Below are 12883 nucleotides of genomic sequence, written 5' to 3'. Positions count from 1 at the left end.
ACATCTATAGAAGGAAGTCTGGAAGGGGTTAGAAACTAGAATTGAACCATAATTAATAATTGTATCCAAAAAAAAATTGAGAATTACAGGAATATAATTCATTTATCGCTTACAATGCCCCGGGGGGGGGGGGGGAAGAAGACCCATTTGGGCACGTGCTACACAAGCTTAATGGTTCAGAATTAACCAAAGTATTTGTCCACTTTCCAAAGTATGAACCAAAAAAAAAAGGTCCAAAGTGAATTCTAAGGTCTAAGCTTTAAGTTCTACTGTCTCCCCTAGTCTCTCCATCTTTGATTGGATGCAGAAGAAGGAAACAGAGGTAGAGAAGACTAAAGTACATTTGGATCATTAGAGTTTAGGCCTTCACAAGAGTTAATGCTAAGGATTTTTGATTCCAAAAAGAAAATTATGAGATGAATGGTAAAAAAAAATATATATATATATATATTTACATGGCATTTGTTCTGGTATTTTACCTATAGTTGGTTTTTAGCAGAGAAGGAGATCAAACGTCAAATATCTTGTTATGGTAATAATAGAGTTTACTGGGTGGTTTTTTTATTTTATTTATTTATTTATTTAAATTTGTGTAAGAAACTGAGATATAATATTTTTTTCACCGACCGAATGTGTTAAGCATGGTCAGATATGTTAGGAAAGCCACGCACACATATAAAAACTCCATATTGTAACTATGAAAACAAAAGTATTCTCAATAAAAAAAAAAAAAAAAAAAAGTATTCTGAGCTTTCAGTGAAAGAAAATTGTAATAAATTTTTTTTTTCCTCAAATCATTGTCTCCCCATTAACAGTAAAATTTTTGCAGAGAATTTGAGAAAGGTTTTGAGTTTTGACATCATTTTTGTCGACTGGTGAGAGAATCAACTGACTATTTTTGTTTCCAATAATGTGTTTACAAAAGGTAAAAGAATATTCATACCCATATATTTTCTATAAATAATTCACCGAGCAACATTTATATTTTAGACTCATAGGTCAATCAAAATCGTTGATAACAATCTTAGCAATAAAATCAAATAAAAGTCAAGCTAATGATCGGTTTCAGATCAATTTGTCTGATTTTGATCAAATATCCATATGCATGCAGAAACCAAAAAAAAAAAAACAAACATATATAATACTTCTTCCAATAATCATAAAAGGAATGAATGAAAAATGGAGGACCAGCAAACATTTCCAATATATATAAACCCAAATAATTTTGTTTTGAAAATTTTAAAGCATAATTTTCTTCTAAATCCCTGTTTATTGTTATAAAACCATTTTCATAAATGAAATTGATATTTACAAAAATTAAGAAAAGAAAAACAAAACATTAAAAGAAAAAAAAAGGAAAATCTTCAACTTCTATTCTCAGAGAGAGAGAGAGCCCGCTATATAATCCTCACACACAAGACATCTCAGCCCTTCTCTTTCTCTCTCTAGAACCCCTCTCTCTCTAAAACATATGTTAGAAACATATTTGTTCCAATCTGTTTGTAACTGAATTTGCATTTGCTAATCCAATAAAAACCACAACAATTGAAAGAACAAAGAAAAAAGGTTGTGGGGAGGCATAATCTGCTCTCTGTTCTTATTCATTATTGTGCCTCCCCTCTCACTCAGATCTTAGTTTTCTGTAGGATTTGGCATCTGGGTTTTGCTTCAACCGGTGGGTTTTGTGGAAATTTCGATCCAAGTTTGGATCTTTTCTAAATTTTTTTGTGGCTCTTTTTTTTTTTTTTTGGATCTTGATGAGTTTACTGATTGAAATTGTATCTGGGTTTCTTGCCTTTTTTGTTTTTTGTTTTTTGTTTCCAGGTTTTGTTAATTCTGGGTGCGTTAATTGATCGATGAACGATCCGATGTTTTTGAATTGAATCCAATAGTATTGATTATTGTGTTGGAGTGAGAGTTGGTGGCTTGTAATAAATATACAAATAAGGTATTGGTTTTATTGCCTGGAATCTGGATTGGTTATTCATCTGCATTTCAATTCATTTGCTTGGATTCTTATAGTCGATGTAAACCATAATTTATATTCCTGGCAATGCTTTGACTTATGGATTGTGATTGGAATTTTAATCTGACTTTCATTCAATCCACTAGCATGGAATTTTAATCTGCCTTTCATTTAATCCGCTAGCGTGGATTGTTCTAGATAATTTTGATGGCTATGCTGTTTTTTATTTTTATTTTTATTTATTGTAGAATTGTGTTTAATGGATTGGATCCAATGTATAATATGTTTTTAAAGTTGAATTTAGTGTTTGTGAATAAGGATTTACGTTTGAATTCCTAATAGTGCCATTGGCATTTGTGAGTTTTTGAACTTATAACTGATGGAAGTATCTTTGGCATGTAGAAAAATGCAATCTGATAGTGGCAAGTTATTTATTGGTGGGATATCTTGGGACACAAATGAAGAGCGTCTCAAGGAGTATTTTAGTTCATATGGTGAGGTGGTAGAAGCTGTTATTATGAAGGATCGGACCACAGGTCGTGCTCGAGGTTTTGGCTTTGTTGTTTTTGCCGACCCGACTGTTGCGGATAGAGTCATAAAGGAGAAGCACAACATAGATGGAGGCTCTTTTTTTTTTTTTTTGGATCTTGATGAGTTTACTGATTGAAATTGTATCTGGGTTTCTTGCCTTTTTTGTTTTTTGTTTTTTGTTTCCAGGTTTTGTTAATTCTGGGTGCGTTAATTGATCGATGAACGATCCGATGTTTTTGAATTGAATCCAATAGTATTGATTATTGTGTTGGAGTGAGAGTTGGTGGCTTGTAATAAATATACAAATAAGGTATTGGTTTTATTGCCTGGAATCTGGATTGGTTATTCATCTGCATTTCAATTCATTTGCTTGGATTCTTATAGTCGATGTAAACCATAATTTATATTCCTGGCAATGCTTTGACTTATGGATTGTGATTGGAATTTTAATCTGACTTTCATTCAATCCACTAGCATGGAATTTTAATCTGCCTTTCATTTAATCCGCTAGCGTGGATTGTTCTAGATAATTTTGATGGCTATGCTGTTTTTTATTTTTATTTTTATTTATTGTAGAATTGTGTTTAATGGATTGGATCCAATGTATAATATGTTTTTAAAGTTGAATTTAGTGTTTGTGAATAAGGATTTACGTTTGAATTCCTAATAGTGCCATTGGCATTTGTGAGTTTTTGAACTTATAACTGATGGAAGTATCTTTGGCATGTAGAAAAATGCAATCTGATAGTGGCAAGTTATTTATTGGTGGGATATCTTGGGACACAAATGAAGAGCGTCTCAAGGAGTATTTTAGTTCATATGGTGAGGTGGTAGAAGCTGTTATTATGAAGGATCGGACCACAGGTCGTGCTCGAGGTTTTGGCTTTGTTGTTTTTGCCGACCCGACTGTTGCGGATAGAGTCATAAAGGAGAAGCACAACATAGATGGAAGGATGGTAAGTTTTCTCCCTTAATTATACTTTGAGATTTTCACATGGCATTGAGTTTTTCTATTTGAATTGCTCAAAATAGAAAGGAAAATCCATTTCCTTATCAAGTTATGGGTCCGGAATTGTAATTGCAGGAATTCGTTTTATTGTGGTAATTTCAAATTGGGCCAAGAGTAATCATGACTTCTCTTCTCACATTGATTTCTTTTAATCGGTTTTGTTCATGTATGTCTTAATTGCCTTGTGTTGAGATCTTAGAATTCATAGTTTTGCTATTTGATCGTGTTTTCATGATTGTGCCATCTCTATTCTCAGGTTGAGGCAAAAAAGGCTGTTCCTAGGGATGACCAAAACATTTTGAGTAGAAGCAGTGGTAGCATCCATGGCTCTCCGGGTCCTGGCCGCACTCGAAAGATATTTGTTGGAGGTTTAGCATCCACAGTCACAGAGAGTGACTTCAAGAAGTATTTTGATCAGTTTGGGACAATCACTGATGTTGTGGTGATGTATGATCACAACACCCAGAGGCCTAGAGGCTTTGGATTCATCACTTATGATTCAGAGGAAGCAGTGGACAAGGTTTTGATCAAGAGTTTTCATGAACTAAATGGTAAAATGGTTGAGGTCAAGCGTGCAGTTCCCAAAGAGTTATCACCTGGTCCCAGTCGCAGCCCACTTGGTAACTACTATGGTCTGAATAGGGTCAATAACTTACTCAATGGCTACCCTCAAGGATATACTCCAACTACAGTTGGAGGATATGGACTTAGGATGGATGGTAGATTCAGTCCAGTTTCTGGCGGCCGAAGTGGTGGTTTTCCTCCATTTGGTTCTGGTTATGGAATGGGTGTGAATTTTGAGCCAGGGTTGAGCCCAGGTTTTGGAGGGAGTGCAAATTTTAGTAGTAATCTCAGCTATGGACGGGGATTGAATCCTTATTATGGTAGTTCAAATAGGTTTACTAGTCCACTTGCATATGATGGTGGTAATGGAGGAAGTACTTCCTTTTTCAGCTCTATGACTCGGAATCTGTGGGGGAGTGGGGGGCTTAATTATGGCACAAGCTCTGCAAGTTCCAGTGCATACCTGGGATCAGGAAGTGGGAGCATTGGGGGAAGCACATTTGGTAATACTGGAGTTAATTGGGGTTCTTTGGGAATCTCTGCTCAAGGTGGGAGTAACAATGCCCCTAACAATAGTGGAAATTTTGGTTATGGAGGTGGTGAGGACAGTTATGGCTTGGGAACGGGAGGGTATGGAAGAAACAGTGGTACCAATACGGCCCCAACATCATCTTATGCTGCATCAACAGGTGGTTTTGATGGGGACTTTGCAGACTTCTATAATAGTGGTTCTGTATATGGGGACACCACTTGGCGATCATCAAATGCTGAACGAGATGGGTCTGGTCCCTTTGGTTATGGACTTGGCGGCAGTGCAGCTCCTGATGCTTCTGCTAAAACTTCTCCTAGTTATGTTGGTGGTTATAGTGTTAATAAGAGACAGTCAAATAGAGGTAAGAGCCAGTTAATTAATATCTTCACACAAACTCGATAATCCTTTTTTTTAGTCACTCATTCAAATATTATCAAGTTTGGGAACTTTACTATATTGAACAATAAAACTAAATATTCTGACATATGGTAGAAAGAAACAAATATCTTGTGGGAGCCGTTACAGAATCTGGCTCATTTTTAATCTTTTTGCACGATGATCTAAATCCTTGCCTTTCACTTGATGAATTTGGTTGTCTTTGTGCAACATTCAAAAGCTTCACCTCATTTATAAATGGAGCAATTTTTTCCTCTTACCTCCAGTACTTTTAGCTGACCACTTTGTTTTGGACCATAAGTTAAGTAGCATCTTATAGAATACTAGAGAAAAATTAAAGTGTGGTGTATTGGTGTACTGGGAACTACTTGACTACTTTATTTACAGAATAATGTGTATACCAAAATCCATTAAGCCCATAGTTTTGGTGCAATGTCCAGCCGAATAAAATGGTTCAGGTTCAAGCACATTGTTCAATGGATTTAACAAGCATGCTGTTGTTTGTAACTTGATGCTTTGTATATCCTACATTTTGTATGCACTTGTTCTTCTTGATTAGTCAAGCTGTGAGCTACATAGAAGAATATAAACCCAAAATAAAAAGAAAAAGAAAAAAAGGCACATTAGTCTATTCTCTATTTTTTTTATAATTATGTTATGTTTAATTGATTATTTTGCTTTGAGTATTTTAACAGGTCATGGACTAGCATGTGACACTAAATGAAGTTGGATGGTTAACATCTAGTCATTGTTATATATAAGATGAAGGACTACGATTCTAGGGTTACTAAAGGTTATCATAAATAGTCTCTTTTGAATATTTGCTTACTTTGAGCCTAGTTGTTGATGTTTTAGTGTTCCAACTTGAATCCTATTTTCTTCTTCTAGCTGTAATCTTTTTTTATTGCTGGAAATTTCTTGTTAAACCCTTCTTCTAATCTAAACCTAAATTCTCCTCATCATATCGTTTTCTTTAAACCTCAATTATCGAGGTTTAGAAATATAAAACTAAGGCTCTGTTCGCAGAAAATTGTTTTTTGAAACTTGTTTTTGAGAACGAGAACAAAAACAGATTATCAAAAAGAAAAAGAAAAAGAAAAAAGAATGAAAATAAGAAAAGTTTAACAGAAAATTGACCCATTAATGAAATTTCCATTTAAAGTTTTTCCAACCATTATTTTATAAGTAGCTCTATTCTTGCATTGCCCCAAATAGGTTATTTTAGGCCAATAATATCCAAAGCTATTATCTGGAAGGCATTTTATTAGAAATTAATAAGTACTTACCAAATAATGGATAAATGGACATTATCAGTAACATGATAAATTTAAGGTTTCCATAGATAAAATACATAAATATTAGCGTGTTCCAAGGTTCATATTAATGTCATGGGATACAAAATGATGTTTAGATTGATAGTGATGCCTGGGTTTTTTCAGATGACCTCCACATTTTGTACCAAATTAGTTAAGCAGAGTATTATAAAATATATAGAAGTCCTTAGAATTTCAAGATATATCTTCAAACTTGGAGCTAAAGGTCGAAGATAACAATTAGTGTACTAGTGATGATTGGGGATAATTGTTACATAATTATGCTATCATAAACAGTTATTGAACAGCTGGAAATACCAAATATGTTCTTCAGGTTGTTCTATGGTATTGGAACATGTTCTTCCACTCAACCATTTGTGTCCTTGCACTTCTGCTGCACATGTATGCTTCACCCAGTTGCTCACAAAAGCCTTATATTCCAACTAATTGGATTGTTGCAAGTATTTCCCTCTTCAATAACAATGCAAAACATTGCTTGTCACACAGATACATGCTGATATTGATATAGATAGGCAACAATATATATTCTCTATTTATTCTGTTCTCTAATTTCTAGGTCATATCATCTTCATTCTCCCCTTATGGATTATTGGTTGTTTGTTACAAAATCCTTATATTAAAAAGAAGAAATTTTTTTTTTTTACTGAAGCTGTGGCATCCTTAGTGGTGGTTTGTATATGTCAACCTAGAAGTGCATTGCGTTGGACCTAGATTATTAGGATTGTCTGATCTGTTGATATATTAGATTATTATGCATTGCACCAATAAGAAAGATCAAGTTTAATCCAAGTTGAGGGAACGAGAAAAGGTAGAGGAAGACCAAAAATCACATTAGTAGAAGTAATAGAAAATGACATGTCAATTAAGGGAGTAATAGAGTGTAGACTAGGGGAAAATATGGCTGACCTTAACTAATTTGTCGAGGATCCATAACCCACCCCAAAATTTTGGCACTAAGGCTTTATTTGTTGTTGTTGTTGTTTGGTAAAACTTGAACCTAGAACCTACCCCTAACCCCATCTCCCCTATAGGAATTTATAGGCTGTGGACGCCCCTTAAAGAGTGCCTTTTTGCTCTTTTTATGGGGTGGAGCTCCCAACGAATAAGCTTGAGTTTGTTGTCTTGAAAATTTTGTCTCAATAGCTTCTGGGATTGGCCATTAGCTCTTTTCCTTTCTTGGTTGTTCTTAGATATTTTTGGACGAGTTGTTTTTGAAGTGGTGCTCTATGTTTTCACTTTTTATTTTATGGTAAGATTCCTCCTGTACACACTGTGAACTTGGGTTGTGTTCCCTATTCTTTTTAAAAATTATTTCCTTGCTTCTGTGCTGGTTATCACTTATTCTGCAATTCCTTAGGTTGATGTCTCAAGTTGACAGCCCATGCATGAAAATCCTTGACCCAGTCTTTGCATCGACCCTGCAACATATGCTTTTGAAGGTTAATAAGCACCATATTTATGATCTTTTTTTTTTTTCCCTTTTGCATAACTTTATAATAGTTGCTTAAGTAAATAGCCTGTTTTGTTTTGGCAGCGTAGACTTGAATGTGAACTTTTTATCTTTCACACACACCAATAGTCACTCCTTTGGTGCATTGAATTAAATGTATAGCTAAATTTGGTGTTCTGAGGTTCCCTCTCCGAATTAAAAATTTGTCCATTTCAAAATTGGTTGTCTAGGCTCTGCTCTACTATATACCCTCTGGTTTTGCCATGACTTATCTTTTCCAAACATAAAAGCTAAGTTGGAAAGAAAAGAGTTTGGACTGACGATGTGTGCCTCTCCTATGTACTTACAGAAGCATTCTCATCACTGTTTTTTGTCAGCAAACTTATGTCTTAAAAGTTAGATCATAATAACTGGGGTAGTCTTTCTATATTCCTCCTGTGTACTTATGTGTTTTTGTTTTCCTATTTTCTTGATGAAATTCTTTACGCACACTCACCCACATATATATAATTACATATATTGTGGCGAGCCTTACTATCTCACTATATGTGTATTCAAGTTCTCCTTTTCACTAATGATATTATTTTCATTCTTGTCTTGATTAATTTTGAAACTTACAAGTTCCTTTTCCCACTTGCTTCAGGAATTGCTGCGTAGGAGGATCATTTGGATTTCACAACATTGTAGGTGAAGCAGGTGAATTGTGAATTTCACACACCTTCCTCGTTAATATATTTCAGTTAAAACTTAAGGAAGTTCGGTTATCTAGATCTAACTGGAGTGCCCCTGTCGAAGAATCAAATTTAGAGATAGAAGTTACAGGAATTTTGTGTTAAGACTTGGGTTTTGAGTTACCATTTTAGGTTTTTTGTTCTTGGTACTTGAGTGAGATGTAAAATCAGATTGCGGGATATAGTCAGAAGTGTATCATGCATCTCTGGTGAGGCGGCAATACATAAAAGATAGACATGATTTTTTTTTTTTTTTTTTTTTTTTTTTTTTTTTTTTTTTTTTTGATATGGTGTCTATTTTTTTTTTTTTTTTTTTTTTTTTTTTTTTTTTTTTTTGTTTTCGTAGATTTTGATATGGTGTCTCTGGCAAAGTTGTGGGTTCTGGTCAGGGATGCTTTGTTTTCTCTTTGTTTCCATCATTTTGGTTTGTTTTTGGGCAGATTGTACTGAGGCTTTTGTTGTTTTCCTAGTGTGAAACATTTAAGGGATACCTATCTTGGAATCCCATGAATAAGTTACTACAGATGCCGATTCTTTTTCCATGAGAATATTTTATGCAACAAGTTCGAACTCTTCTTTGGTCTTTTTGTGATGGAATATAATTTTTAGTGTTTTTATTTTTTATGGAAGAGACCAGATAAACACATACAATCCTTTGATGAATCTTTATGTTGTGTTAATGACTGGTAACTTTAGTGTTCAGGTTTCTTTCGACAAGTTAGATAAGGACACTGATCAAACTTGGTGGAATATTGCACTTTCAACCATGTTCTTGCCATCATCACATTGCACTATTAAATGGAAAATTGCTTTTCATATTTCCCATCAAATGTAAAGTCAATCATCCATTTTATCAGTTTACTCCTATGCCAGCATACTCTGCATCCTGTTGAACTGAATGGCATAGTTTACCTGTATTTGGAAGAAATTATTTTCAAAATTGTATATTTGTCAATATCTATTTCACTTGTGCTGGTGGCTCGGATTAGGATGATTCCTGTTGTATGTCTATGGATGGTTCATGACTCTAAGCACATCAATATATTTGGTCTAACCACAGTATATAAGCAGCTTATATTGTTTTCCCCAAAGAAACTCTCTCTCAGGCTCCCTGATTTCGAATGAATAAAAGATGTGTTAAAAAATTATCTTGAACTCGACAATGAAGGTTTTTTAAGGAGACAGAGCAGGCTGTCCATATTTGCTTTATCTATCTATGCAGAATTTCCAACAAAAGCCAACGTCACTTAGAGTCACTCTTTCCTGTAGTAATAAGTTAAACTCACAAGTTACAACTCATAGTTACAGAATTTGAGGCCACTTTGTGCATATGCATGTGGTAGGTATCCTCTTTATCTGTCTAGCTTGAAGATTCAGAAGGAAAGTAAGGTAAAGTTATTTGATCATATAGAGCTGGTATAAACTAAATCATAAAAGTCAGGGTGAATGAGACGGCCACATTATTTATTTATTTTTTTGAATAAGATGGCAGATTTTGCATTGTAGAAACACACACAGAGTCTCCATAACAGGGATGTCTGAGAGAGACCTGCCATAGTGTGCCTTGAAGTAGCATGATTCAAGGAAGTAACCTCACTAACTGAATTTAATTAAGAAACCCACAATGTAATGATAGAGACACATTAAAGAGAGACCAGTTTGCCTAGTGCTTTCATTTGCCTACCCCTTTGCTTTATGTGATTCTTTGATATTTCTGATGATATGAAAGATATTTAAAGTGGGAAGAAACTGGAATATATTATAACTGATGGCCCAAAAGTTCAAAAGTGAAGAAAAAAAGGGTTGGAACATTGCCTTTTTCTTGACTTTGTTTTCTTCATACCTGTGCTGTGACTCTCTCTCTCTCTCTCTCTCTCTCTCTCTCTCTCTCTATGAAATGGTGGTGATCAATCAAAGTCCTACTTTTACAGGCTGTAAATTCTGAAGATCTCAAATTCTCAACCCCACACAAGCAAACACATGACACATAATGAGAAATCAATGGAGCGGTGAGCGGAATTTTTTCCATTTTGACTGGCCTGCCAATGCACTAACTAATAGATGTCCCACTCCAAAGAAAAATATATGAAAGAAGAGAGTGTGTTGATTGTGATATCAGAATTGTCAAATTGCTAAGTACCTTGTACATCATCAACCAAAATATGAACAAGAATAAACTATAACAATGAATGTTGTCTGTTGACTAGATGACCCACAAGAAGCTTTTGATTGCAATTTTCTAGCATGAAAGAAATTTTTATACCAGTGAGGCACAGGGTTAAGTTTCCAAAGACAACAATATAGGAGTAAATTCAGAAGGAACATTCGTCATATCTGCTAGAAAAAATAAGTATTGGACAATAATGCCTTTGAGCTTAATGAGCACGAGCACCTTGATATGAAAGCAACCAGCCACAAACACCCCGCACAAACCTGGATTTATCAGTTCCAAACCACAATTACAGTTAACGTTAACCTACATATTAATAGCATGTTCTCTTTCAAAAAGAGGTTTCATACAAGCTTAAGCTATTCTATAGTCCATAAGCCCATACAATGTTGAATACCCATCAATCTCAAAAGCTTTAATCTTTTATGTTTCCAACAATGTGTATCAAGATAACGCACTTTGGGATTTGATATTATAAGGGATTCTTTGATACACGGATAGAATTAGGATTTGAACCTAAGGGGGCAAGTATAATCTATAAAAAGTTTCGTCATTATTAATTTTAGCCGACCAAAAAATGCATGCACATCATAATATCATATTTGTGGATGTATTCTGATATTAATTTTTAGGAATTTATCCTACATAACTATTCAAATTATTTCTTGACTTGCAAAGTCAAGAATTTTTATCCTATATAAAAATTAATATATATATATATATATATTTTTTTTTCATTCTGATATTTATTTCTTTAGTTAAAAAAAAAAAACCCACAAGCCACAAGAATATTATTATTAGTATTTTATTAGCACAATAAAGTTTTTTTTTTTTTTTTTGGGATGAAATTAACACAATAAAGGTACAACAAAATTAATGCTAATAATCATTGGCAAAACAAATTAACAGCTAGTGACCATTTATTTTATATTTTATTGTGTTATTCACTCTATGGAGTGAATATCATTTTAGAGGTCATTTGTTTTGGTCAAGGAAATGAAATATGTATGTATCGATCTCTACTAGTGCACCTTTTCTAGATTATATATATATATATATATATTACATTTATTTATAAACTTACATATTTTTGTATATTTATAAATTATAGATATAATCAAAGAACTTGTAAAAGGTTCAAAAGCCAAGAACATTTGAAAACTCTTAAAAATGCAAGTCTATTACCCAATCATTGACCAGCCTAAAAAGTTTAGTAGGAATTAAAATTTAAAAGCTTTGCCTAAAGAAATAAAATACAACTACATTCTTTTTAAGATAACTTTATGAATATAAGGTAGTATATGATTAGACCACCAAAAGGATGCCTTCAGTGAATGAATGAATCTATAAGAGAGAGAAAATTCTCTCCGTACACTTGGGTTTTCTTTCTCCGTACGTCACACACGTCGTTCGGATCCCTTTGCACTCAACTCCTGCCCTCTCTAGGGAGGAGGAAGCTGAGCTTGCTCAAAGTAACAAAAAGATCAAGGATGTAAGCCATGCTGGTTTTATGGAAGACTAGGGGTTGGGCTCCTTTGGCCCGAACCGAACTTTTGCCTTCCGAATGCCACCATTGTCCTTTAAAGACAAATTGGTGGGAGAAATAATTGGAGCTTATACTCAAGCTTTTAACTTCACGAAGGTCATGGAGGATGATATGGAATCAGATGATGAGATCGAATCCTTTCAGCAAAGGCTTACAGCAATGAAGTTCTCCAAAGAGTTTAAGCAACACATGTAAACTCCATGGTCAAAAGCCCTTATTGTCAAAGTTTATGGCAGAACAATTGGCTTTAACTTTCTTCATTCAAGAATCCATTTGTTGTGGAAACTAGCTGGATGTTTAGACTGTGTAGACCTAGGTCATGATTTCTTCCTTAATCGATTCTTTCTAAAAGAAGACTTCGAAGCTATTTTGAAGAAGGGCCCATGGTTCGTTAGGGAGCACTTCCTCTCCATTAGGCCTTGGGAGCCTAACTTTAAACTGTCCTCTGCAAATGTTCCGTTAGTAGTGGTTTGGGTCAAACTTTACGAGCTTCCCATTGAATACTATAGTGCTAAAGCCTTGCAATAGATAGGTAAGACCATTGGTAATGTTCTGAGAGTAGATACTCACATGGCAACTGAGGCTAGAGGCAGGTTTGCACGTCCATGTGTTTAGATAGACATCAATAAGCCACTTATTACTGCTGTCATGATT

At 34.4% G+C, this 12883-nt stretch overlaps 1 protein-coding gene and 1 long non-coding RNA gene across 4 annotated transcripts; both read left to right on the top strand.

Moving 5' to 3' along the window:
* The first annotated feature begins 1223 nt into the window (after positions 1-1223).
* On the top strand, positions 1224-1948 carry LOC136070090 (uncharacterized). The gene is made up of 2 exons (XR_010631333.1): positions 1224-1675; positions 1825-1948. It is a non-coding gene; the product is annotated as an uncharacterized LOC136070090 (long non-coding RNA).
* Positions 1949-2661: 713 nt separating this feature from the next.
* Positions 2662-9096, top strand: LOC112028501 (heterogeneous nuclear ribonucleoprotein 1). 3 transcript variants are annotated; one of them, XM_065779461.1, is made up of 5 exons: positions 2662-2807; positions 3228-3453; positions 3763-4963; positions 7690-7771; positions 8426-9096. In XM_065779461.1, the coding sequence occupies exons 2-4, from the start codon at positions 3232-3234 to the stop codon at positions 7692-7694; spliced, it is 1428 nt and encodes a 475-aa protein (XP_065635533.1). In that variant the 5' UTR covers positions 2662-2807; positions 3228-3231; the 3' UTR covers positions 7695-7771; positions 8426-9096. The 3 variants fall into 3 exon arrangements, with proteins under 3 accessions (XP_065635533.1, XP_065635531.1, XP_065635532.1); XM_065779459.1 differs by lacking the exon at positions 7690-7771 and adding an exon at positions 5694-5791; XM_065779460.1 differs by lacking the exon at positions 7690-7771.
* The last annotated feature ends 3787 nt before the right edge of the window (positions 9097-12883 follow it).

The sequence above is a fragment of the Quercus suber genome, unplaced genomic scaffold (genome assembly GCF_002906115.3).
Source record: "Quercus suber isolate HL8 unplaced genomic scaffold, Cork oak 2.0 scaffold_209, whole genome shotgun sequence".
NCBI lineage: Eukaryota > Viridiplantae > Streptophyta > Magnoliopsida > Fagales > Fagaceae > Quercus > Quercus suber.
The sequence above is the reverse complement of the archived record's forward strand: the minus strand, read 5'-3'. Positions and strand labels throughout refer to the sequence as shown.